The sequence below is a fragment of the Pleurodeles waltl genome, chromosome 4_1 (genome assembly GCF_031143425.1).
Source record: "Pleurodeles waltl isolate 20211129_DDA chromosome 4_1, aPleWal1.hap1.20221129, whole genome shotgun sequence".
In the NCBI taxonomy this organism is placed as follows: domain Eukaryota; kingdom Metazoa; phylum Chordata; class Amphibia; order Caudata; family Salamandridae; genus Pleurodeles; species Pleurodeles waltl.
In genome coordinates, this window is record NC_090442.1 from 597596393 (window position 1) to 597624366 (window position 27974).

General features: G+C 46.3%; 1 protein-coding gene across 1 annotated transcript in view; it reads left to right on the forward strand.

Moving 5' to 3' along the window:
* The window catches only part of STAB2 (stabilin 2), an 805158-nt gene that overhangs the window by 129956 nt on the left and 647228 nt on the right, over window positions 1–27974 (forward strand). The window contains 3 exon segments of the mRNA XM_069228991.1: window positions 4800–4882; window positions 6762–6911; window positions 22569–22712. Coding sequence (XP_069085092.1) covers window positions 4800–4882; window positions 6762–6911; window positions 22569–22712 — 377 coding nt within the window.

Below are 27974 nucleotides of genomic sequence, written 5' to 3' on the forward strand. Positions count from 1 at the left end.
CTCCTGTGCAGGTTTTTGGGGGCCTGTAGAAGACTCTTTACTATTTTTAGTTTTGGTTGTCTCATCACCCTTCCCCTGGGGAGTCTTTGTGACCCCTTTCTTTTGGTCACCCCCTGTTGAAGTCTTGGACACCCTTGTCTTGACCCAATGGTCCGCCTTCTTTCCCAATTCTTGGGGAGAAATTGGTCCTAGGTCTACCAGATGCTGATGCAGTTTATCATTGAAACAATTACTTAACAGGTGTTCTTTCACAAATAAATTGTACAGCCCATCATAATTACTTACACCACTGCCTTGAATCCAACCATCTAGTGTTTTCACTGAGTAGTCAACAAAGTCAACCCAGGTCTGGCTCGAGGATTTTTGAGCCCCCCTGAACCTAATCCTGTACTCCTCAGTGGAGAATCCAAAGCCCTCAATCAGGGTACCCTTCATGAGGTCATAAGATTCTGCATCTTGTCCAGAGAGTGTGAGGAGTCTATCCCTACACTTTCCTGTGAACATTTCCCAAAGGAGAGCACCCCAGTGAGATCTGTTCACTTTTCTGGTTACACAAGCCCTCTCAAAAGCTGTGAACCATTTGGTGATGTCATCACCATCTTCATATTTAGTTACAATCCCTTTAGGGATTTTCAACATGTCAGGAGAATCTCTGACCCTATTTATGTTGCTGCCACCATTGATGGGTCCTAGGCCCATCTCTTGTCTTTCCCTCTCTATGGCTAGGATCTGTCTTTCCAAAGCCAATCTTTTGGCCATCCTGGCTAACTGGATGTCCTCTTCACTGGGGTTATCCTCAGTGATTTCAGAGGTGTTGGTCTCTCCTGTGAGGGAACCCGCATCTCTGACTATTATTTTTGGAGTCAGGGTTTGAGGGACCCTGTTCTCCCTAGATAGGACTGGTAGGGGGGAATTGTCCTCCAAGTCACTATCCTCTTCCTCTGAGTTGCCACCCTCAGAGGGGTTGGCCTTTTCAAACTCTGCCAAAAGCTCCTGGAGCTGTATTTTGGTAGGTTTGGGGCCCATTGCTATTTTCTTTATTTTACAGAGTGACCTTAGCTCCCTCATCTTAAGATGGAGGTAAGGTGTGGTGTCGAGTTCCACCACAGTCACATCTGTGCTAGACATTTTGCTTCTAAAAGTTGGAATACTTTTTAAGAATCTACAACTGGTTCTAGAATCTAATTCAAACTTTTACAAACTTTTAAACTCTAAAAGAAATGCTAAACAGGATCTAACACAAGGCCCTAGCAGGTCTTTTAAGAATTTAGAAAAATTTCAAATTGCAAAAATGAATTTCTAATGACAATTTTGGAATTTGTCGTGTGATCAGGTATTGGCTGAGTAGTCCAGCAAATGCAAAGTCTTGTACCCCACCGCTGATCCACCAATGTAGGAAGTTGGCTCTGTATGCACTATTTCAAAGTAAGGAATAGTATGCACAGAGTCCAAGGGTTCCCCTTAGAGGTAAGATAGTGGCAAAAAGAGATAATACTAATGCTCTATTTTGTGGTAGTGTGGTCGAGCAGTAGGCTTATCCAAGGAGTAGTGTTAAGCATTTGTTGTACATACACAAGACAATAAATGAGGTACACACACTCAGAGACAAATCCAGCCAATAGGTTTTTATATAGAAAAATATCTTTTCTTAGTTTATTTTAAGAACCACAGGTTCAAATTCTACATGTAATATCTCATTCGAAAGGTATTGCAGGTAAGTACTTTAGGAACTTCAAATCATAAAAATTGCATGTATACTTTACAAGTTATTGACAAATAGCTGTTTTAAAAGTGGACACAGTGCAATTTTCACAGTTCCTGGGGGAGGTAAGTTTTTGTTAGTTTTACCAGGTAAGTAAGACACTTACAGGGTTCAGTTCTTGGTCCAAGGTAGCCCACCGTTGGGGGTTCAGAGCAACCCCAAAGTCACCACACCAGCAGCTCAGGGCCGGTCAGGTGCAGAGTTCAAAGTGGTGCCCAAAACACATAGGCTAGAATGGAGAGAAGGGGGTGCCCCGGTTCCGGTCTGCTTGCAGGTAAGTACCCGCGTCTTCGGAGGGCAGACCAGAGGGGTTTTGTAGGGCACCGGGGGGGACACAAGCCCACACAGAAATTTCACCCTCAGCAGCGCGGGGGCGGCCGGGTGCAGTGTAGAAACAAGCGTCGGGTTTGTAACGGAAGTCAATGGGAGATCTAGGGATCTCTTTAGCGCTGCAGGCAGGCAAGGGGGGGGTTCCTCGGGGAAACCTCCACTTGGTCAAGGGAGAGGGACTCCTGGGGGTCACTCCTCCAGTGAAAGTCCGGTCCTTCAGGTCCTGGGGGCTGCGGGTGCAGGGTCTCTCCCAGGCGTCGGGACTTTAGGTTCAAAGAGTCGCGGTCAGGGGAAGCCTCGGGATTCCCTCTGCAGGCGGCGCTGTGGGGGCTCAGGGGGGACAGGTTTTTGTACTCACAGTCTTAGAGTAGTCCTGGGGTCCTGCCTGAGGTGTTGGATCGCCACCAGCCGAGTCGGGGTCGCCGGGTGCAGTGTTGCAAGTCTCACGCTTCTTGCGGGGAGCTTGCAGGGTTCTTTGGAGCTGCTGGAAACAAAGTTGCAGCTTTTCTTGGAGCAGGTCCGCTGTCCTCGGGAGTTTCTTGTCTTTTCGAAGCAGGGGCAGTCCTCAGAGGATGTCGAGGTCGCTGGTCCCTTTTGGAAGGCGTCGCTGGAGCAGGATCTTTGGAAGGCAGGAGACAGGCCGGTGAGTTTCTGGAGCCAAGGCAGTTGTCGTCTTCTGGTCTTCCGCTGCAGGGGTTTTCAGCTAGGCAGTCCTTCTTCTTGTAGTTACAGGAATCTAATTTTCTAGGGTTCAGGGTAGCCCTTAAATACTAAATTTAAGGGCGTGTTTAGGTCTGGGGGGTTAGTAGCCAATGGCTACTAGTCCTGAGGGTGGGTACACCCTCTTTGTGCCTCCTCCCAAGGGGAGGGGGTCACAATCCTAACCCTATTGGGGGAATCCTCCATCTGCAAGATGGAGGATTTCTAAAAGTTAGAGTCACTTCAGCTCAGGACACCTTAGGGGCTGTCCTGACTGGCCAGTGACTCCTCCTTGTTTTTCTCATTATTTTCTCCGGCCTTGCCGCCAAAAGTGGGGCCTGGCCGGAGGGGGCGGGCAACTCCACTAGCTGGAGTGTCCTGCTGGGTTGGCACAAAGGAGGTGAGCCTTTGAGGCTCACCGCCAGGTGTGACAATTCCTGCCTGGGGGAGGTGTTAGCATCTCCACCCAGTGCAGGCTTTGTTACTGGCCTCAGAGTGACAAAGGCACTCTCCCCATGGGGCCAGCAACATGTCTCGGTTTGTGGCAGGCTGCTAAAACTAGTCAGCCTACACAGATAGTCGGTTAAGTTTCAGGGGGCACCTCTAAGGTGCCCTCTGTGGTGTATTTTACAATAAAATATACACTGGCATCAGTGTGCATTTATTGTGCTGAGAAGTTTGATACCAAACTTCCCAGTTTTCAGTGTAGCCATTATGGTGCTGTGGAGTTCGTGTTTGACAGACTCCCAGACCATATACTCTTATGGCTACCCTGCACTTACAATGTCTAAGGTTTTGTTTAGACACTGTAGGGGTACCATGCTCATGCACTGGTACCCTCACCTATGGTATAGTGCACCCTGCCTTAGGGCTGTAAGGCCTGCTAGAGGTGTGTCTTACCTATACTGCATAGGCAGTGAGAGGCTGGCATGGCACCCTGAGGGGAGTGCCATGTCGACTTACTCGTTTTGTCCTCACTAGCACACACAAGCTGGTAAGCAGTGTGTCTGTGCTGAGTGAGAGGTCTCCAGGGTGGCATAAGACATGCTGCAGCCCTTAGAGACCTTCCTTGGCATCAGGGCCCTTGGTACTAGAAGTACCAGTTACAAGGGACTTATCTGGATGCCAGGGTCTGCCAATTGTGGATACAAAAGTACAGGTTAGGGAAAGAACACTGGTGCTGGGGCCTGGTTAGCAGGCCTCAGCACACTTTCAATTGTAAACATAGCTTCAGCAAAGGCAAAAAGTCAGGGGGCAACCATGCCAAGGAGGCATTTCCTTACAGGCGGCACCCATTTGTTTCTGTGAGAAGTTAGCACAGAATGATAAAGGAAGCCTCCTCCTGTCTCACTATGAGGCTAGAAGGTGGGGACGCAGATCAATAGCAGAAAAAGGACATTGTTGTGGCAACAAGAGACTTTACATGCAAAAGTTAAAAAAAATAATAATAATAAATAACTCTGTTAAAGCTATATGTTTTCCTTAAGAGTAATAATAGGTTAACCAATTCTTTAACACTTTCTCTTTTTGAAAGGATAATTGTTTTGCACTGTTAAGGGTTGCATGACAGAATATCAAGGATAAAAAAAATCTTGCGAATCAAATATTTAGGCACAAACATCCGGGTCCAAATTATCAGGAAGGGAAATATTGGTTTACTATTCTTAACTTCACATCTGCTTCCCTTGAAAAGATATGTATCATCATGGCACATAAATGTATCTTCACAATATTTTGGTTCTCAACATTTTCACCACAATATTTGATCCCAGTGAAATTCTGTTGTTCGTATTTTGGTGAAATATCCTGCCAAGACCATGTTTTCGATTATGCATACACTATGATCTTTACTTCAATCCATAAATTATCAAGATCATATTCATGACCATAAATGTATCCAAACTGCTTGAAAACATGCCTTTGTTGGATTAAAGACCAGCTGTAACATTGCCTGTAACCCATTGAACCCACATCATGTACCTTTATTGACTTCTGTTTTTTCTCGTAGAAGGGGCTTACGCCTGGGATCTGATTTCACGTGGGCCGTTCACAGTGTTGGTTCCAGCAAATAAAGGTTTCAAGGCAACTGCGGTAAGTTATGGTTGGAACTGTTCAGAGGACACAAGCAGTCTATTGTTTCACTCTTTTTTTTTGTAAATAACCATAGATCCTCTAAAACCCGTTTGTCGTTTAGTTTTCATGTCACTTTTACTATATCTGCACTATCTACCCTGGCCCTACAGGAAAGATAAATATAGCATGTAAGTGAAATTAATTTTACCAGTAGCATTTCAAGGACAATGCACACATACTGTGGCACTGAATAGTACACAGTCCAATAACGGCCAGCTGGGATCTGGTCATCTGCAACCAGGCACACTTAAATAAAGAACAATAGAAGTTGGTGCAGGAACGCTGTGTGATCTCTAGGTAGATTCTTCACTTTGCTCACCAGCAACTGCACCAATATTTGTTGGGGGAGCTCCTATTACGTTTCTGGTGAGGAATAGAGAGAAATATTAGGCGCAGTGTTTCTGACTCCCAACTCTTTTGGCAGGCCAGCTGGGTCAGCCAGCAAACTGTCAGCTGGCCAGTCTTGTTCCCAGTCAAGAGGAAGCAGGCAGCATTCAGCTCTACATTCTATATGTATGATGAGAAGGGTTCATCTAGATTATATATCTAGGTCATGATAGTTGGACAGTAGTCCACTGTCAGTCACAAGGTGTGCTTTCCTAAAGTTAAAAAATCAGGTTAAATCAGAGTGGTTTCTGAGAAGGGTGCCTCCAGCCGTCTTCCCACAATGGATGGGTTGCCTTTCAAACTGCCTTTCTGTAGGTGGTGAAGTACACCTGCTCTTATCCTGGTGGCATAGGATGAGGAGAGAAAAAAGAAGTAGAAGATGAGGCTGTTCCCATTCTTGTTATTTGTCAGCGGCATCCATCTCTATCTTTCTAATTCCATTCTCACAATTATAAAAATGTTTGCAATCCTAACAGAAAGTGTACACCTAGTGTCTCTCATCCACCCATGATCCAATCTTTAAGATTATTATTGCAAACCCTATGTTCAAGATTTCAAACAGACAAAGCAATAACCACAAAAGATTCCCCATTTGCCAGGTAATTACACTTAATTTACATTGGAGACCAGTAGGACCACATGTGGTTTCGGCTTTTATACACCCAAAATGTAGGAAATGCCTTCTCGAGCTAGGACCTGTGAACAGGTAGTTGACAGCATATACCTTTCAAAAGTGACCTATGGAGGGTCTCCTCCTCTAACAGCACAGCAAAAGGTGTCCCTTAGGACAACACCAGATTTGTGATTTGAGATATGGCTCTGCATCAGCTGCCCTACACACTGGAGCTAAAAAACAAAAAAGACAAAACAAAACTGTAGGGCCAAAAGAAAAACGGTTTCCACCAAGGGGATATGTTTGAGCCATGTGTTACGGTAGTATATGAAAAATCAAAGAATGTGACAAGGCCTCATTATTAACTAAGGACAGGTAGCTTTAGATATGACATGGAAAGATGGTTGGAGTTTTTTTGGTAAATTGCTTTAAAAGGAAAGAGTAAAGGATTCTGCCTCTCGTAGCTGCATTATACAGAGGAAATCCCCTGCAGGTTATAAAGTAGGTATTGGCTAAGAGTTGAAGGATCTCCTAATCTGGCTGTTTTCATTTCCGCTGGACAGAAGTTTTCACAGCAGGGGGCAATAATTCCCAATGTATAATAAAATCCACCAAAAGGGGCAGATCAATCTCACCCAGCTAAAATTGTGCAAAGTTTCCACAACTACTTTACATTTATCACTTTTTCCATAATTCTTGGGAGAATTATAGAGGGACAAGCATAGATAATCAACTGTGATATTTGGAGGTCTTTTCACTATCTTCACTGAACTGTAACTATTCGTTCATACTCGTCTTTATAACTTTAGAAAAGTATTAACTTTCTACTTGTTTTAGGTGAAAAAACTTCTGTCAGACAAAGAAAAAGCAGAATATACGGCAAAACTTCACATTATTGTTGGCCAACTGGACACGGGTTTCCTCTCTAATACAACTGTAATTTACACCTTAACTGGAAGATCGGCAGAGGTGACACTGGAAGAAAAGGTAAGAAGACAGTTTATCTGATATTATTTTTAACCTATAGATAGCTTGTCTGATGTTGAAGAGTCGACGTCTGGTTATTATTTGTTTCTTGATGTCTTTTAAAAAAAAATTGTTCTCCCAACTGAAAGTGTTTACATTTGTTTGTGACTGACTACAATCTTCTAAATAAGGAAACAGAGAGGTGCTATGTTCCTCTTTTTGTATCAAAGAGTTTATTAAAATTAGACTACACATTTTCCAAAAAACATACATGTTGGTCTTCCACCTTTCTTACCTTGACGAATAACCAGGTGACAGGCAGGACACTGTCATGGTTGTGCTTCATTATTAATCTCAGCAGTGCCTGGAGGCATACAGTGATGGAGAAGTGACTGTCAACACCATCAACACTCTCAAGCTGCCCATGCCTGCGGTCAGTAGTTCCTCCAGTCCAGGTGTTTGCATAATTGAACTTTTAGTTCTGTTAAGCCCATTATGAAATAAGAATTACAACCGCCAGAATGCAAAGACAGTCTCCAGAGTCGAGTAGGCAGTCACACATTGACTGGTGAACCTAAAGAGTTTTGTACTGAAGCCATATATATGGTACCAACACACCCTCACTAAAATGTATTTTTGGAGATGCTTTATCCATTGTGAATCTTTTCTGGTGTGCAAGGCACTATTACAATCATAACATATACATTGGGTAACAGCGGAAATGGAACAAGCAGTGCAATTTACAAACTATGCATCAACAGTCTTGTGGATTCCTACCTACTACAGACCTTTGGAGATAAGATTCTCTGGACTTCCGGCTGTTGACTTAGTAGCTAAAGTACCAGAGGTTATATCTGTATGCACTTAACAACCAGCACTACTATAATCATGTCAAAGCTGCTGGTGGGTGTATTCAAGAGAAGTTTAACCCCATGGTATTATGGATCAGTGCCATGCTGTAATTTGTTTACTCAGGTTTTTTGGGTAAATAAGGGATTTAGGAAAAAGGCACAATCTAACCCAGTAGGAAGCTTGCATGCATATAATGTGCCATATCCTCATGATTACCGAAACACTGTATCCATAACATTGACATTTTCTTCAGGATTTTTTTTTTTACTTTTTATGGCCTTGTCAGAGTTTTTGGAATTCTATAAAGCTTATAGATTTATCTCCTCAAGGTAGGGGCAACGTCCTAGTTTCCCAAAAGCTCATATTTGACAAGACGTTGATGTTGTTAACTATAGTTAAAGGAATGTTATTTATGAGGCACTGCTGCCCTCCCTCTGTTAGCATTAGGCATTAATGTAGATATTAGCAAACCACAATCACTGGAATTGTTCCTTATTAGGGTAACCTAAAGAATGGTAGACAAATAATAACTTGTGGATCATATATAAGAAGCTGTACCCAAACTGATGCAGTACCAATTGTTATGTGTGAGAAAACAAGGCTGATTGCAGAGGCCCCCTCACATTTTGCCCTGGGTACTGCTAACCAGTCCCAGGGCCTGTGCTCTGTGTAAAATCAGTATGCAAATAAGGCTAATTATAATTGGCTAAGTCAACCTACCTATAAGTCCCTAGTATATGGTAGAGCATGTAGGTTTAAGGACCCCGGCATTGGTAATGCACCCATAGGTGCACTGCTAAGGTGTCCAGTGTAATTTTATAGGCAGACCTGCCTTGCTGGCTGCTTTTAAATTAAAGTTATATGCAAATTCGACTTCAGAATTAAAAGTATTACCAAAGTCTTAAACTACCTTATTGTTACATGTACATCACCACTAAGGTGTGTCCTATGTGCCCTTAGGGCTGGGTGCCATGTAACTATAAGCAGGGGCATTATAAAAATAATTTTATAAGCCCTGGTGAGGTAAAAAAGCCAAATTTGTTTTTCCCTCATTGTAGGGAATAGCCTCCATAGGCTAGCATGGGGAGACTTCATTTTAATTTATAATGTCCCTGTGAGTATCAGATACCTTATGTTTGGTATCAAATTAGTTGTTATAATAAATCCCACAGTTTACAATTGTTGGGTTTAATATAACTTGTTCAGGTAAAGAGTTTCAAACCTTACCTGAAAAGTTGCCAACTTCAGCTCTGCAGTGTTTTGCTGCTTTGGCTCTGATTGGCCAGCCTCTGGCAGCCTGGCCAGGCTGTCTTCATGAGGTGTGAAGTGGTCTGGCTCAACACAAAGAGCTGTGCCTGGAGGAGGAGATCTTTCCTCAACAGATGGGGAAGCAGGAAGGGGGGAGGGCTGCCAAACTGGCCTTCAAAGGAAGGGGAGGACATTTGGAGCAACCCAGCACCTCTCTCACATCCTGCAAATCCGGACAATTAGGTGCCTCCCTGATTAGATTAGGAGAGGGCAGGAGAAGGGTGTGTTTAAGATTTTTAGCCACACCAGTAGGTGGGCTCAACCAGATGTAACCTCCAAAAATCAGTTTCATCCATGATGGATTTTTGAGGAATGTTGCTCCCTGGGATTGATTTTTACCACACTTCCCAGGAAGTGGTCATCACAGGGGGAAGGACCCTGCACCTGATCTGAGAACCAGGACACCCCTGTTTTTCACCCAGGGGCAAGGATAAAACTGTCAGACCTGCACCCACACCTCAGATCCCTACCAAATTCCAACAAGGAAGAATGACAGAAGAGGAAGGACTGCCCTGCTGGACCCCTGACCTGCACCTAGACACTGCAATCTGGAGGACTGCACCAGCTGCACACTTGAGCTTCACCACAAAAAAGGACGTTGCCTGGCTTCAACTGGTTCAAGGAGGGACTCCCTGTTTGGTACAGGTGAACACTTGCTAACCAGAGTCCCCTGCACCAGCTCCTGAAGAAACTGCCCAGCTGACCACTGATCAGTGGCCAAAAAGGAGTTTGCGCCAGGTGCATTCTAGGAGTTGTAGTCTGCACCATCAAGGAGCATCTCAGAGCTTCTGGAACCATGAGGTGAGCTGTGGACCTCAAAAGACCCTTAAAGGAACATCTGGAAGAAGATCCAGAAGTTTGGAGGACTTTTGGAAAAAAGCTCCATAAAGGGACCGACCTGCCGTGACAACTCTAGCCGGCTTGCTTAAACCGCAACCCGGCCTGACTTGCAGGTTCATACTGGGGAAGAAAATCTCGGAAAAAGTGACTATGTCCGAACGTAGGAAGTTGACCGGGACCTCTTAGACAGTCATGTTTGTGAAGGAGTTACTAGTCCGTGAAACTCAAATTTGTGCCCTAAGTCAAAAGGTAAAAACTTTGACCGGGACCACTTGTATGGTATATCTGACCGCCTCTTCATTGTGGTCGGCCTGAAATGGCACCTGTATTCCAGTCAACTGTGAACAGTGACTTCTGATTGGCATTTTACTTTTTCTTAAGTCTTTTTGTCCTAAAATCCTCTGCCACTTTACTAAGGATTTATAAGTAAATTTGCAAATTATGTGTAGGCCAAGTGTACCATGTTTTAATGAGTGAGCACAAGCACTTTTGGCAGTGGTAAAGTGCACACTGATTCCGAAAGCCAACAAAAATTTGTTTCAGCAGAAACCGGAAGGGAGAAGGCAAAAAAGGTTGGGGGAAGACCTCAGTAAGGCTGTCAGGCTCAACAGCAGTCTGTCTTAAGCACTGTTTCAGGACTATGCAAAACCCGCAAAGCAAATGGTACAATAATGCAAAAGCATGAATCCTGGGTCTAATCAGAGTTATATAACCAAGACTTACTGCTCAGGAATATTTTCACCTCTTATCAGAGGCAAAATTTTATTTAAAAACTGACATACTTCCAATCCTGTCTGAAAGAATATCCAGACAAATTTCCCACATTTTCGACAGCGATCTAAAAAAGCACTGCATTTTAAAACAAGCATACTTTCAAAACTGGCTGAAAGAATCATTACCAAGGTACTCATCTTCAAAAATGGCTAGAAAAAAAACATTATTTCTGAAGTCCACTTAAGTTTTATGTAAAGACATTTCTTTTTCATATTTGCCAACATGGGGATTGAAGGGGAAAATGCACAGATGCAACAAGAAGAGAAGACTAAAACACAAAAACAAAAATCCTTCTCATTCGAGATGAGCTCGATAATTTGACTTCATTAGCATTGTGATACAAAGGAAGAATGTACAAACACTAAAATAGCACTACAAATAAAGTCTAATTAGCCAGTTCCCAAATCAATGCATGGACCCTTCATTCTCTCAACCATCTACATTAATCCATTGTTCAGGAAAAATGGAGGGGTTGATCCATCATTTACCTAAAAAATCACATGCAGAGACAGAGAATCTCTTTCAGTTATTGGCAACTAAACTCTTCTGAAAAGAGGAATTCCCCTACTTGCCCATAGTCACATATTGAGTTACACTGGGAAGGAGAAGCCTCATGAAAATAACACATTTTGGCCAAGGATATGTGTTGAAATGCTGGATTTTAGAACTAATCACCCACTTTCCAATTGACCCAGCCTGGAGGGTTCACTTTGAAAGAATAAGAATAGGTTTTGCGCGGACCTCAGAACCCTCTAGCTGTCCAGATATCAAAGATGGTCCACCTTTGAAACATCAAAATTGTCACAATTTATATCATTGTATCATAACACTTTTCAAAGGTAGTGTTTCAGAAGAAAATATTGATTAGTAAAAGTACACCTTTTATTTCAAAATACGTGCTGTCATACAATCCCTTAATCCCAGTGGACATGTACAATTAAACTCCCAAACACATTGCCAGAAAACCACTGAAGAAGACAGCATAACATGTGAGTGACAGAGTACTTACATTGGCTTTCTTTTCCGTTCTGTGTTCTGATTTGTGTTTTTTCATTTTGCTATGAGGTATTCATCCTTTTAACCACAATGAAAAATAAGCATTTAGTTAATGGTATGGGTTCTGTGCAAATGTGGAAAAAACTAACTAAAGAGGACTTACAACTTCATGTAAAACAAACATCTCATGTATTTTGTATGATTCTACCTAAGAAATGGTATGATATTTTGGAGCAAATTGATTAAAGAAGCATCACAACCTCATGGGACACATATCCCATGAACTTGATATGATTCTTGACCCAAGGGTAGGTCGCTCCCCCTGCCGCTGCAGCTCCTCCAGGTTCCCGAGTTCCTGTGTTCCTGAGACCCACCTAACTGTAAGTACCCCCCTCCTCCCAGCCCCTCGCCCTGCCCCGCGCCACTCACCTTCTCTCCTGCTCCTGCTTCTTTTCCTCCTCTCTGTCTCTTCCTCCTCGCTCCCCCTCTGCAATCTTCTTCTGTGTTCTTCTGTTCTTCTCTTCTGTTCTTCTGTTCTTCCCTTCTGTTCTTCTGTGCTCTTCCGGTCTTCTGTGTTCTTCTTCTCTGTTCTTCTCGGTGCTTCTGTGTTCTTCTTCTCGGTTCTTCTGTGTTCTTCTGTGTTCTTCTGTGTTCTTCTCTGTTCTTCTCTGTTCTTCTCTGTTCTTCTGCTCTTCTGATCTTCTGTGCTTCTGTCTTCTGTTCTTCTGTTCTTCTGTTCTTCTGTTCTTCTGTCTTCTGTTCTTCTGTTCTTCTGTCTTCTGCTCTTCCGGTCTTCTGTTCTTCTGTCTTCTGTTCTTCTGTCTTCTGTTCTCCTGTCTTCGGCTCTTCTACCTCCTCCGTCTTCTTCCCCCGAGCCTGCCCTCCTGCTCCTTCCTCATCCCCCTCCCTCACTCGCCTCCCCCTCTCTCACCCCTAGCTAACCCGTTCGCTATCTACCTCCCTCACTCCTCCTATCTTCCTATCTCTCTAGCTCCCTATCTCACTATCTAACTCCCCCACTCTCCACCTCCTCCTACCTACCTATCTGTCTATCTATCTATTTCCCTATCTATCGACTTCTCTATCTATTTTCTCTATCTATTTCTCTATCTCTCCCCCCCTCCCGCCACCCCCTCTACTACCTATCTCCCTATCCTCTCACTCTACCTCTCTCCCTCACCCACCTCTACAACCCCCCCTCCCCTATCTTCACAACCCTACTCCTATCTCTCTCCCTAATCTCCAAACCTCCTAACACTCACCCTCCTCCACCCTAAACCCCCTCCCCCAGCTCCTCTCACTCTACCTGTCCCCCCCCCTCCCTCGCGCTTTCCCGCCACGACCTCCTGCACGCCCCCGCCCCCCAGCTCCCATTCGCCCCCAGCTGACCCCTCCCCCCCCCTCCTACCTCTTATGGCGGCCGCTGCGCGACAGTGGTAGCGACCCTTGACCCAAGGGTAGGTCGCTCCCCCTGCCGCTGCAGCTCCTCCAAGTTCCCGAGTTCCTGTGTTCCTGAGACCCACCTAACTGTAAGTACCCCCCTCCTCCCAGCCCCTCGCCCTGCCCCGCGCCACTCACCTTCTCTCCTGCTCCTGCTTCTTTTCCTCCTCTCTGTCTCTTCCTCCTCGCTCCCCCTCTGCAATCTTCTTCTGTGTTCTTCTGTTCTTCTCTTCTGTTCTTCTGTTCTTCCCTTCTGTTCTTCTGTGTTCTTCCGGTCTTCTGTGTTCTTCTTCTCTGTTCTTCTCGGTGCTTCTGTGTTCTTCTTCTCGGTTCTTCTGTGTTCTTCTGTGTTCTTCTGTGTTCTTCTGTGTTCTTCTCTGTTCTTCTCTGTTCTTCTGTTCTTCTGTTCTTCTGTTCTTCTGTTCTTCTGTTCTTCTGTCTTCTGTTCTTCTGTTCTTCTGTCTTCTGCTCTTCCGGTCTTCTGTTCTTCTGTCTTCTGTTCTTCTGTCTTCTGTTCTCCTGTCTTCGGCTCTTCTACCTCCTCGGTCTTCTTCCCCCGAGCCTGCCCTCCTGCTCCTTCCTCATCCCCCTCCCTCACTCGCCTCCCCCTCTCTCACCCCTAGCTAACCCGTTCGCTATCTACCTCCCTCACTCCTCCTATCTTCCTATCTCTCTAGCTCCCTATCTCACTATCTAACTCCCCCACTCTCCACCTCCTCCTACCTACCTATCTGTCTATCTATCTATTTCCCTATCTATCGACTTCTCTATCTATTTTCTCTATCTATTTCTCTATCTCTCCCCCCCTCCCGCCACCCCCTCTATTACCTATCTCCCTATCCTCTCACTCTACCTCTCTCCCTCACCCACCTCTACAACCCCCCCTCCCCTATCTTCACAACCCTACTCCTATCTCTCTCCCTAATCTCCAAACCTCCTAACACTCACCCTCCTCCACCCTAAACCCCCTCCCCCAGCTCCTCTCACTCTACCTGTCCCCCCCCCTCCCTCGCGCTTTCCCGCCGCGACCTCCTGCACGCCCCCGCCCCCCAGCTCCCATTCGCCCCCAGCTGACCCCTCCCCCCCCCTCCTACCTCTTATGGCGGCCGCTGCGCGACAGTGGTAGCGACCCTTGACCCAAGGGTAGGTAGCTCCCCCTGCCGCTGCAGCTCCTCCAAGTTCCCGAGTTCCTGTGTTCCTGAGACCCACCTAACTGTAAGTACCCCCCTCCTCCCAGCCCCTCGCCCTGCCCCGCGCCACTCACCTTCTCTCCTGCTCCTGCTTCTTTTCCTCCTCTCTGTCTCTTCCTCCTCGCTCCCCCTCTGCAATCTTCTTCTGTGTTCTTCTGTTCTTCTCTTCTGTTCTTCTGTTCTTCCCTTCTGTTCTTCTGTGTTCTTCCGGTCTTCTGTGTTCTTCTTCTCTGTTCTTCTCGGTGCTTCTGTGTTCTTCTTCTCGGTTCTTCTGTGTTCTTCTGTGTTCTTCTCTGTTCTTCTCTGTTCTTCTCTGTTCTTCTGCTCTTCCGATCTTCTGTGCTTCTGTCTTCTGTTCTTCTGTTCTTCTGTTCTTCTGTTCTTCTGTCTTCTGTTCTTCTGTTCTTCTGTCTTCTGCTCTTCCGGTCTTCTGTTCTTCTGTCTTCTGTTCTTCTGTCTTCTGTTCTCCTGTCTTCGGCTCTTCTACCTCCTCCGTCTTCTTCCCCCGAGCCTGCCCTCCTGCTCCTTCCTCATCCCCCTCCCTCACTCGCCTCCCCCTCTCTCACCCCTAGCTAACCCGTTCGCTATCTACCTCCCTCACTCCTCCTATCTTCCTATCTCTCTAGCTCCCTATCTCACTATCTAACTCCCCCACTCTCCACCTCCTCCTACCTACCTATCTGTCTATCTATCTATTTCCCTATCTATCGACTTCTCTATCTATTTTCTCTATCTATTTCTCTATCTCTCCCCCCTCCCGCCACCCCCTCTACTACCTATCTCCCTATCCTCTCACTCTACCTCTCTCCCTCACCCACCTCTACAACCCCCCCTCCCCTATCTTCACAACCCTACTCCTATCTCTCTCCCTAATCTCCAAACCTCCTAACACTCACCCTCCTCCACCCTAAACCCCCTCCCCCAGCTCCTCTCACTCTACCTGTCCCCCCCCTCCCTCACGCTTTCCCGCCGCGACCTCCTGCACGCCCCCGCCCCCCAGCTCCCATTCGCCCCCAGCTGACCCCTCCCCCCCCCTCCTACCTCTTATGGCGGCCGCTGCGCGACTGCGCAGCGGGCACGCCGCTGGCGCGCCGGAGGCGCGCCAGAGGCAAGCCCGTCTGCGCCCGTCCGCGCCTGGCCCGCGCCCAGCGCCACGACCCCTGGTCCCCAGCTCCCCCAAGCCCCGCTGATCCGCTACGACCCCACCACCCTCCACGCCCTCAACCCAGGGCGCTCCAAATCCTGCTTCCTAGCTCACCCCAAACGCACCCATGGACCCTTCGCCTGCAACTCCTGCAAACGCATCTTCCACCACGCAACTACCACGACCACAAGCCCACGCGCCATCAACCACCTCAAGTGCATCCTGATCAACGCTCGTTCCGTCCACAAGCACGCCGTTGAACTTTGGGACCTCCTGGACTCCACAGCCCCGGACGTCGCCTTCATCACGGAGACATGGATGAACGCCTCCTCTGCTCCAGACATCGCTACCGCCATCCCCGAAGGCTACAAGATCTCCAGAAAAGACCGCACCAACCAAGTAGGAGGAGGTGTCGCCATCATCTTCAAAGACTCCATCAGCGTCACCACCTCCACCGAAGACCCCCCCCTCGCCGCTGAACACCTGCATTTTCAGATTCGCACCGACCCAAGGACCACCCTCAGAGGATCCCTCGTCTACCGTCCTCCCGGACCTCGCGCCTCTTTCAGCGACACCATCGCCGACTTCATCTCCCCGCACGCCCTCGCCTCACCGGACTACATCCTCCTAGGCGACCTCAACTTCCATCTGGAACAAAACAACGACCCCAACACCACCACCCTGCTCGACAACCTCGCCAACCTCGGCCTCAAACAACTGGTGAACACCGCCACCCACATCGCCGGACACACGCTCGACCCTATCTTCTCCGCCAGCAAACACGTCTTCTTCAGCCACACCTCTGCCCTACACTGGACCGACCACAGCTGCGTCCACTTCACATTCCGACGCGAGACCTCCCACCTCCGCACTCAACCCATCCCTCGTCGACAGTGGAACAAGATCCCTGAAGAGCAACTCTTCTCCGCTCTCGCCGCCAACCAACCCACCCTCACCACCGACCCCAACGACGCAGCTCTCAACCTCACAAACTGGATCTCCAACTGCGCTGACAACCTTGCTCCCCTCAAACGCACGCATCGACAGACCAACACCAAAAAACCTCTCTGGTTCTCTGACACCCTCAAAGAATCAAAGAAAACTTGTCGTGCCCTTGAGAAGGCCTGGCGCAAGGACCACACCGCTGACAACATGACCGCCCTCAAGAACGCTACACGCGAACACCACCACCTGATCCGCAATGCCAAAAGGAACTTTTTCACCGACAGACTAGACAAAAACAGCCACAACAGCAGAGAACTCTTCAGCATCGTCAAAGAGTTCTCCAACCCCAGCGCCAGCGCCAACGCCGTCACGCCCTCACAGGATTTGTGCGAATCCCTCGCCACTTTCTTCCATCGCAAGATCAGCGACCTCCACGACAGCTTCGGACACCAGACCCAACCATACACCACTGAACCCGCTTCCCCGGACATCACCCTCAACAACTGGACCCACATCAACACGGAAGAAACCAAATCCATCATGAACTCTATCCACTCCGGCGCCCCTTCGGACCCCTGCCCGCACTTCATCTTTAACAAAGCCGACGACATCATCGCCCCGCACCTCCAGACCGTCATCAACTCTTCTTTTTCTTCTGCTACCTTCCCCGAATGCTGGAAGCACGCTGAAGTCAACGCCCTACTAAAGAAACCTACGGCTGACCCAAGCGACCTGAAAAACTTCCGCCCCATCTCTCTTCTACCTTTCCCAGCCAAGGTAATAGAAAAGACCGTCAACAAACAGCTGACCACCTTCCTGGAAGACAACAACCTGCTCGACCCTTCACAAACCGGATTCCGAACCAACCACAGCACGGAAACCGCCCTCATCTCAGTCACAGACGACATCAGAACCCTGATGGACAACGGTGAAACAGTCGCCCTCATTCTCCTCGACCTCTCGGCTGCCTTTGACACCGTCTGTCACCGCACCCTAATCACCCGCCTACCCTCCACCGGGATCCAAGGCCAGGCCCTGGACTGGATCGCCTCCTTCCTCGCTAACCGCTCCCAAAGAGTTTACCTCCCTCCGTTTCGCTCAGAACCCACCAAGATCATCTGCGGCGTACCTCAAGGCTCATCGCTCAGCCCGACACTCTTCAATGTCTACATGAGCCCCCTCGCCGACATCGTACGCAAGCACGACATCATCATCACCTCCTACGCCGACGACACCCAACTTGTACTCTCCCTCACCAAGGACCCCGCCAGCGCCAAGACCAACCTACAAGAGGGTATGAAGGACGTCGCAGATTGGATGAGGCTCAGCCGCCTAAAGCTGAACTCTGAAAAAACGGAAGTCCTCATCCTCGGCAACACCCCGTCCGCCTGGGACGACTCCTGGTGGCCCACGGCCCTCGGCACCGCACCGACCCCCGCAGACCACGCCCGCAACCTCGGCTTCATCTTGGACCCTCTTCTCACCATGACCAAGCAAGTCAACGCCGTGTCCTCCGCCTGCTTCCTCACTCTCCGCATGCTCCGCAAGATCTTCCGCTGGATCCCCGCCGACACCAGAAAAACCGTGACCCACGCCCTTGTCACGAGTCGCCTGGACTACGGCAACACCCTCTACGCCGGGACCACCGCCAAACTCCAAAACCGCCTGCAACGCATCCAAAACGCCTCGGCCGCCTCATCCTCGACGTACCCCGCAACAGCCACATCTCCGCACACCTGAGACACCTGCATTGGCTCCCAGTCAGCAAAAGGATCACCTTCCGTCTTCTCACCCACGCACACAAAGCCCTCCACAACAAGGGACCGGAATACCTCAACAGACGCCTCAGCTTCTACGTCCCCACCCGCCCCCTCCGCTCCGCTGGCCTCGCACTTGCTGCCGTCCCTCGCACCCGCCGCTCCACGGCGGGTGGGAGATCTTTCTCCTTCCTGGCGGCCAAGACCTGGAACTCCCTCCCCACCAGCCTCAGGACCACCCAGGACCACTCCGCTTTCCGGAGACTCCTAAAGACTTGGCTGTTCGAGCAGCGATAACCCCCCCTTTCCCCCCTAGCGCCTTGAGACCCGCACGGGTGAGTAGCGCGCTTTATAAATGTTAATGATTTGATTTGATTTGATTTGATTTGATTCTACCTAAGAAATAGAATATTGTGGAACACATTGACTAAAGAGGCATCACAGCCTTGCGTAAAACAAACATCTCAGGCAGTTTATATAATGTGAAGAGCTGGGAGTTCAGAAGATTTGTATGGAAAAGTGGGCAATGCAAATATCTCTCCAAGATGTTTCAGATGTCATTATATCATGGGGTTATCGCTGCATAACATAGTTATTACTAGTATGCTTCACTTTTAACATTGGTGAATTAGTGGTTGGAGAAATTGCCATATAAAAACTCAAGATGAAAACATATTATGGGGCAAACGTTATTTGTCTGCTGTTTGTGTGGTACGCAGACCGCTCCCTAGGGGGCTAATGCTGTTCTTTAATGCTCAGAAGAATTCTGTGACTGTGTCTGGGTGGAAGCAGAGGCTCAACCGAAGTGCCCTCATGGACTGGGAAGGACCTCAAGAAGGTAGAGTTTTCAGAGATGTGACATTATGGGCATCACCAAGTTAATCAACCGATTGAAACACAGCTCAATCAAGTTATATGGCAGCCTAAAGAATGAATATGAACATGGACACAAGAAAAGTTTATAAATGGTGCATAGTAAGGGAAAATACTTAAAAGAAAGCTGGGAGGCTCCAGTCTCCTCATTTTGAACCGGGGTGATAGCTGTGAGGATTGAGACTAAACGAATTGCAGACATTTATTGGTAGTTGATAATAAATAAACTGGCAAGCTTATCATGTTATTAGAAAACTGGCAACTTGTGGTGGGCTGCTATAGGAGGCTAGATTAATTGAGGCATTCATGTTTCTCATTGAGGTAAAATAACATACTAGCAGCTAGCCTAAGATTGGAGCAACTGAACATGCGGCACAAGGAATACTGCACAAGAATGAAATTCCATGAGATCCGATGGGCAAGTGGTCCCATTTTCCTGCAATGTGAGATGGAGGGTAGGACAGCCATAGACTCATTGTTGGGAGTGTTATCAAATAAGTCACGGACAAACTGAAAAATTATTTTGTATGTACTGGATTGGAGTCTGCCCTCTGAACCTAAGTTGGCACTCCTGGAGATCTTGAGGGAAATCGAACTTCACAGATATCACAACCTATGTTTGCCACTTGGGCCTATAGTAGCCATGTGGGACCAAGTGAGAGCTTGGGGAGGGCAGCACCCCTCACAGTGTACAACAGGCAAATAAACATTATCTGTGGGTGAACACTGAGAAGGTAGTTCAGCAGGGGAGTGGAGACCACCAAAAATATAAAAACAGGGGCCTGTTTAAAAGTCGATTGAGAAGAGTAATAAAAGTACTCAGAGGATCAGGACAAGGAGTGCACCATAATAGCCAAGGTCAAGTATTTGGGGGTCGTGGATGGAGAATCGTTAGCTCACTGGAACATTGCTCCACTTTCTTAATGTGTGTAATTGCTTGTGATAAGTTTTGTTTTGTCTTTTTTTATCAAGAACATTTAAATAAAGTAAGTTCAAAAGAAATCGGAAGACAAGACAAACCTTTGACAACTATTTTTCCTGTTGTAATAATATTGGAGAATACAGCGTTCATGTGGTGAAAAGAAGCATGCATCAATACAATAGATGGTTGAGTACCTTTCTTATATTCACTGTCAAAATTGCAACCTCCATATAGGCATGCTCCCTTGACTTGGTTTTTAACAATAATGAAACTACTCCTTGCATCCTAAGATGGGTTTAGGTTTACAGTCATCCTCAGTTGAAATCCAACATCAAGCCACCTAACTGCTGGAAAATGCATTTTCCCCCTGCAATCCATCCAGAAACCTTTCTGTCAGGCATGATTTGCAGAATGTTGGATGCGTTTTTTTAAATGAGGCATACTCTACACTCATAGTGGCTGCATCCACACATGATGCTGATAGAACAACAGCTGAAGAAACAGATTCAAGTGATACCATCTGGATGTCTTATAAGAATCAAGAAAACAAATGCAAACATATGGAGAACTCTGATGTGAGGACACAAAAGCAACATTATTCTGTCTGACAGTAATGTGAGCTGAAGAGCCGAAAGACCAATGAACAGACTGGAATATCATTGGGCATCACATAGTAGCCCAGTTAAATTGTGGGAATTCCAAGATATTCTGAAATGGAGTCTGAACCCAGGAACGCATGTTAATCTCCGTGAAGTAAGGAGGCAACTATGGGCTCTGGCTTTCTAGTGTCACAGTCCACAGGCACCTCCTTATTCATATACCACAGGGTGCTGGATGAGGCTGTGGTTCAACTGAGTACATGCCCAGAAAAAGGAAGAAATGAATGGCTCTCACTGGGAGCCAGTAGCACGAATGCCAGATTCTACACCTGATTATTCAATGCTATGATGTAGCAAGTGTGAGAAACAAAAGTATTTTTTTCATCACAAACAAATTCCAGGCCACATTAACCGAGCTCTCCGAGAGCTTGCCAGCGTAGCACTGACTCTCTTCTCTGATGGAGAACGGAGAGCGCAGCTTCAAGCTGGGAAAGGGAAGGAGAGTGCAGAGTGGTGAATGGTGTAAGGAGGTCATCTATTTTCCATATTTGAGTAGAAAAGGTATTTTGGGTGAATGGCAGGGTAGCAGTTTCCTAGTTAATTTTATGTGGGAAGAGAATGGTAAATGCAGAGAGTGGTGAGGAATTGTGGAAGGTTGACAGGTATTTTTTTTTCATGTTGAAGGGGAGGAGGGGGAATCTTGGGGTGGCATGGGAGGATGGCAGTATGTCAGTCATTCGTTTTGTGGTGAGGGTGTAGTGATAGCTAGGTGACGGTCGCAGTGTGTGGAGAACATCATTTGTACTGTGTGTCTGAGCTGTGGCAGGTAGGCCACATTGGCTTGCCTGCCCCATGACTCATCCACTCCTTTATCTCTGTTTGATTCAGGGGCACATGGATTGGGTAGGGCCTACATAACATAAAATCGTGCCTGTTCATTTGATGTCACACAAAACATCTGAGTGATAAAATCCCCCTTAGCCACTGTTACTCATCTATAATTCTATGTATTTTCTATGTGAACGTTGGACATCATTATTTACTTGCCAGACTTTTTTTATACCTAGAACCAAGCTCCCTGGTGGTCAGTGCTCTTTTCCAGAGCAAACGTTCAAGAACAATATCCTGTAGAGACTTATCCTATTTAGGTCCCCTGCAAGGCTCCTTTGCTAAGACAAAAAGGAGTCTTACGTGTGGAGATTGTCACATAATTCACTTTAAAAAACCCTCTCACTCTGCAGTCACTGAAAAAAATAGTAAACATCATTCCGATGTTAAAATAATAAGCAGAAACTTGTCAGAAGACATGGCCTGACATTTGACCTCTGCCATTGAAGCTCTGCAAATGGACAAAATAAACATAGAATTTGAAGGCATCTTTATTAATCAGTTTGCAACCCACCATTTGGTTGCAGCCCAAAGTTTGGGGCACTGCTCTGGAACAAATTGCCCATACCCTTCTTTAGCAAAGTGTCTTTCACTGAGGCATTTTAATTATTAAGTAAGGATAAATAAAGAAGACATGATATTCACTTGAAAGTCTTAATGTGAACATATTTCAAGCTCACACAATCTAAACGATTTCCATAAATCTCTATGAAGGGTGAGAAAAAAAAGGTTTGCGACCAAAAACATGGTACTACCATGCTTCTTCCTTTGAATGATCACAAGAATGCTGATTCAAAATATCAGATTCAGTGGAATTGTCTGGTACATCTCTTTTATGTTCCAGATTACGAGGTTTAGCTGTGATTCTCCTCACCCAATCTTTTTTCACTGCATAACAAGTTTTAACGATTGTGTTCGGTGTTTCTACCTTATGCTACATATATACATTGTTTCCTTTAAGTGTTTGATGTGTTATGTTATGTGAATTTCTACTAATAGATGACTGTGTCACTTTGAGGTGAATGCAGTCTACATGTTGACATTTAACTATATGTTAAAAAGCTGATAACTGCAATATACAATACGACATAATTGAAGCTGCTTTCTGCCCCTGAGTAGTTCAGTCCTGTGCCTTGTTTTGATTATTTAGGAATCTCAGGTGAAAATTCGGATTTATGGAAGTAAGAAGAAAGTAAGCATTTTGCAAGGGAACATCATGGCCTCCAATGGCCTTCTGCACATCATTGATAAAGCCATTGACGATGCTGAGCCAACTCTTGAAGGCAACACCATGGTGAAACATTTTTACTATTTTGCTGGCATCTTTTTTTCGGATGTTCTGGTTTTGCTTAGCTTTGCTTTACTTTTTTGTGGATAATCAGCGGAATGCAACCAGGATACATTTGATATGATGACTTGTATATGCATACTTTGGTATATTCATATATGTTTTTTAGTAAAAGTACCACACTGGTTTAGGACGTGATTAAGAATAGTCCCTGGTAAGAGGTTTATCAATTTTGCATGTTAGGATCTGTAGGTGAAACATGTTTCAGAAAAAGCCGCCCATATTCAAAGAACAGAACGACCTAAATGAAGAATTCATAAAATGAGAAAACGATTAATAAATCCCCTCTTTGCGATTCACTCTCCTTGTTCGAGTTTTAACGAGACAGGGGTACTGAGCCCTTACATATCGTTTCCTATTAATGCAGTTCCAATGCTTTGTAACAAGTAGCTCCATATCAATAAAGAAGATACATCGCATAACATCAAATTCATCAAAATTCATGAAACACACCAGATTGCCATGGACAGTTACATTTAAGTCACCTGTCTTCTTTCATATTTCAGCACTAAGTGTACACATTTCATGTAGCCCTTCTTTGCATCTGTCTCGTTATCCCAATTTAAGCTTCCCAACATCCCTAAGATTAGATCAAAACACAATGAAATGTCTAACATTTCCTTCATATATTGGGCCCTATTATGAGTTTGGCGGACGGGAAAGCCTGTCTGCCAAACTCCCAACAGGGTGGCCGCCTATGCAGCGACCTCCCCGCCGGTGTTATTAGGAATTTCCTGTTAGGTCGGTGGGCTGGCGCTGGCCTAGCAGGAAACAGGCCACAGCATTGTCTCGGCTCATAATTGAGCCTGCTGTAGCCTGCATGCCAAGTGCAGGGGCAGTGCAGGCCCCCCCCTGAGCCCCCTGCACCCGTTCTCTACCAGCCTTTTCATGGCGGTGCTACCGCCATAACACTGCAGGTGGAGAAGGGGGTCGTAATCCCAAGGGCAGCACTGCTTACAGTTCTGCCCTGGCGGATTATGACCGCCACCAACGTCCAGACTGCCGGGATCTGAGGTCCTGGAGGATCCAGCATTGTAATGTGGCAGTTGGACCGCTGCATCTGCGGCAGTACAGACCACCAATGCGAGTGTGGCGGTCTAGAGACTGCTACACTTGTAATCGGGCCCATAGTCTTCTTAATATTATAATACAAAATAGCACATACAGTAGTCTTTCTACGGCATCCATGATCAATCGCACTTATGTTCTTTGTGAAACAACCTTACTTATGTCTCTTTAGCAACAGTTGCATATGTCGAGCCCACTTTACCCTAAGAGTGCATGATGCCTCAATGTGTTAGCGTGTTTTACAACTACAAGAATCAATCAATCACAGAGCTCCATAAAATATTTGATTTCTATAAACCTAGACTAAGTTTCCATATATACTCTAGGCCTGTCCTGCTTTACGACATTCCGTATTTACTTTTTCAATTGTCCAATGCAGCCAGGTGTCATGCAACTGCTCCCTAATTACAACGTTGGTAACATTTTTGAGAACCAGGTTGTACAGTAGTATATTACTGACCCAACCTTTCATCCTAGGCTCTGTTTGCTGATGAGTGGTCAGTCATTGTTTAACACCTCGTTTGTACTATTTTGTTACCGTTTTATTAATAGTCATCGCACCGTTACTTATGGAAAACCACATCTGCCATTCAGCATCAAAATACAGCTGGATGTTAAAGTGTCCACGTTTTTGCCTCTCGTTGTTTCCCATTGATAAGGACAACCTCAAAGGCCACTCCCAGTACCCTGCTATCCCCCTATTCACAATTTTCAGGTTCTTCCATCACCATCACCTTGTATTATGATAGGATCCCCAGGTACCATTCCAACTGAAATATCTAAACTATTTTGAATGCTAGTTGCACATACTAATCCTGCTTCCACAATATGGTTGAAAAATATATTTTTCCCATCCTGCATATTTTCTGGAAAAACAATGTGTTGTTTCAGTATGGTGTAGATAGACCTTTCGGGCAGGAAGGTGCTGAATAAGACTCTTTGAGACATGCTTACTGTGGGAAAGGCTGCTTTAATGAGGAAGGTGCAACTTTAACTGTAACAAACCTTGGCAACTAGCAATACATTCTATACAACCCAGCCTCACTAACTAAGTCTATAGAACTAGTCATCAAACTCCTCCCTCCCCCCAAAAATCCCACCCCTCTCTTTTCACTTCAGCATTCTCTGTTCATCCTAAAACTTCACCACTGAAACTCCAGTATGTTAATCAATGCACTACTTCTTGTAGTCTTTCAAAATGCCCCTCCTGCCCCATCCACCCAACCCCCTATTGCATCTCTAATTATATATTAACCTGTCCAACTTGCTGTACAATATACATTCCAAACTGTCCAACTACCCACCTCACAATATGCACCTGCTGATCAGTGACAAAATTGTAATACACCATATCCCTTTCTGAAAACCATAATGAGCAAAAACCCTGCCTCAAAAAACAACTCCCCCCAACCAGCATATTCCCATTTACAATGGACATCCATCAAAACATTTTAACAATTCACAGCAGGGGGGCACTTTCCCTGCTCCTATCAGGTGCTACTTACAATGCTTATTCCCTAGCTGCTCCACCACCCTTTAGAAACCTAATGCTTCGCCACTGCACTAATCCACCTTTCCTACCTCAGCATTTTACCCAGATTTACATTTTGCACTAGTGAATGGCAAACTAAATAGTCTGTCATTGATCAAGCCTAGGCCTGTGTAAATTCTCAGCATAGATGCAGACGCATCCACTGATAGAAGCCTTCACTACCATTGGCCAAAGGTCTGTTTAATTGTACCTAAGATGATCATATCACAGTGGGTAGTTGATTAAGTTTCTTGGTTTGTCCGGATTGAACAGCAACTCCGAGTTGGTCACTGCAAAACAAAACCTAATTTGGGAGCTGCTCCCTGCCAATCAGTAGTGTCAGTGACTCGTCATATAAAGACTTGACCCCCTAGATGTCCTTACAGAACGGTGCCGCCTCTGTCTGTGCCTTGCAGAAATAGGCTTTTCCAGTGTGTTCTACTGTGAAATGAAGTGTTGGTTACACTTTCACTAGTACATTATTTGTCCTGACCGACATCCACATCACTGTCTATGTGTGGGATATCAAGCCATAATTTATTTTGAGTATAATCCATAAAGTCGTGCATGAAAATGCAAAGCAGAAATCAATATTACTAATTCTTTCTTTCTTCATTATTCTTTATTTACTTTATTTCAACCAGTAGCCATAAAAGTAGTGCAAAGGTTATTTAAAAAGAAACACAATACAGTGTCGGATATTCTTAGGAGTATCCACTATTGGCCTAAAAGCACAAACAGATGAACATACACTTGACTATATGCAAAAACCTAATATGGTCCATCACACCTTAGAGTACAAATTATGCATGTTCTACTGTAAGAAAAATATATGTTCGGTGGCATGGGTAGCTGCAGATACACATGCTGTGCATAGTCTGCCGTCTGGTGTTGGGTCGGAGTGTTACAAGTCTTTTCGAGTCACGAGACCGAGGGACTCCTCCTACTTTGGTTCCATTGCGCATGGGCGTCGACTCCATGTCAGATTTTTTTTTTTCCGCCATCGGGTTCGGACGTGTGTTTCTTTTCGCTCCGTGTTTCGGGTCGGAAAGTTAGTCAGAATCATCGGAAAATTCGTCGGTATTGTTTCGTTCGGTATCGGGTTAGATTAGAATCGACACCGAATCTTGAAGAGCTCCGGTAGCCCTTCGGGGTAATTTCGATCCCTCATCGGGGCCTGGTCAGCCCGACCGCGTGCAACATCGAGACTGATGGAACGGACCCCGTTCCGATTCTGTCCTAAATGCCACAGTAAATATCCCTATACAGACCAACATTTGGTCTGTAACTTGTGCCTGTCACCCGAGCACAAAGAAGAGATGTGTGAGGCCTGTCGAGTGTTTCGGTCGAGAAAAACGCTCCGAGACCGAAGAGCCAGAAGGTTGCAGATGGCGTCCACGCCGACAGGACAACGACGGTTCGAGGAAGAGGGAGAAGAAGAAACATTCTCCATCCACGAATCGGATTCCGAAGAATTCAACGTCGAAGAAACCGTGAGTAAGACGTCGAAACAAGCATCACACGGAAAAACAGACAAAGCCCAGGGGACGCCACTGCCAACAGGCCATGGCTCAACCCATAAAGTAGGTGACCGTCCATCGGCACCGAAAAAGGGCGAGCTGGTGCCGAGATCGTCCGACTCAGGTCGAGACACAGGCACGCAGCAATCTCGGGAAAGTGCAGCAGAAAAGGGTCGACACCGAGACAGCGGCACCGAAGCTGCTCGGCACAGAGATAGCGGCACCGAAGATGGTCGACACCGAGAGGGTACGACACCGAAAAAGAGAAAGATCTCGTCGGAGCCGAAAACAACAAAAGACACGGTTTCGGTGCCAAAACGCCCAGCAACCGAACCGAAAGCCAGTTCCTACTCAGAGGAACAACCACTGTCCTCCCAACTACAAAGACACAGATTTGAGGAGGAATTACAAACAACAGATGTAGATCACACGCAAAAGCGGATCTTTATACAAAGTGGTACAGGGAAGATCAGCACTCTTCCCCCAATCAGAAGAAAAAGGAAACTAGATTTCCAACAACAAGACAAGACACCACAAGCAAAAGTGGTAAAGAAGGTAACTCCACCACCCTCTCCACCCCCGGCAACTCATATATCACCGGCACAGACTCCGCCACAATCACCAGCTCATACCACCATGAGCCAAGATGATCAGGACGCATGGGATCTCTATGATGCTCCAGTATCGGACAATAGCCCTGAGTCGTACCCCACTAAGCCCTCACCACCTGAGGACAGTACGACATATGCACAGGTGGTAGCTAGGGCAGCAGAGTTTCATAATGTATCGCTACATTCAGAGCCTATCGAGGATGACTTCCTCTTTAACACCCTGTCCTCCACCCATAGCAATTATCAAAGCCTTCCTATGCTCCCGGGAATGCTAAGGCACGCTAAACAAATTTTTAAGGAGCCAGTTAAAAGCAGAGCACTAACTCCAAGGGTGGAGAAGAAATACAAGGCACCGCTCACAGACCCTGCTTTTATTACATCACAACTGACACCAGATTCAGTTGTCGTAGGAGCAGCTCGTAAAAGAGCCAACTCGCACACATCAGGCGACGCACCACCTCCTGACAAGGAGAGCCGC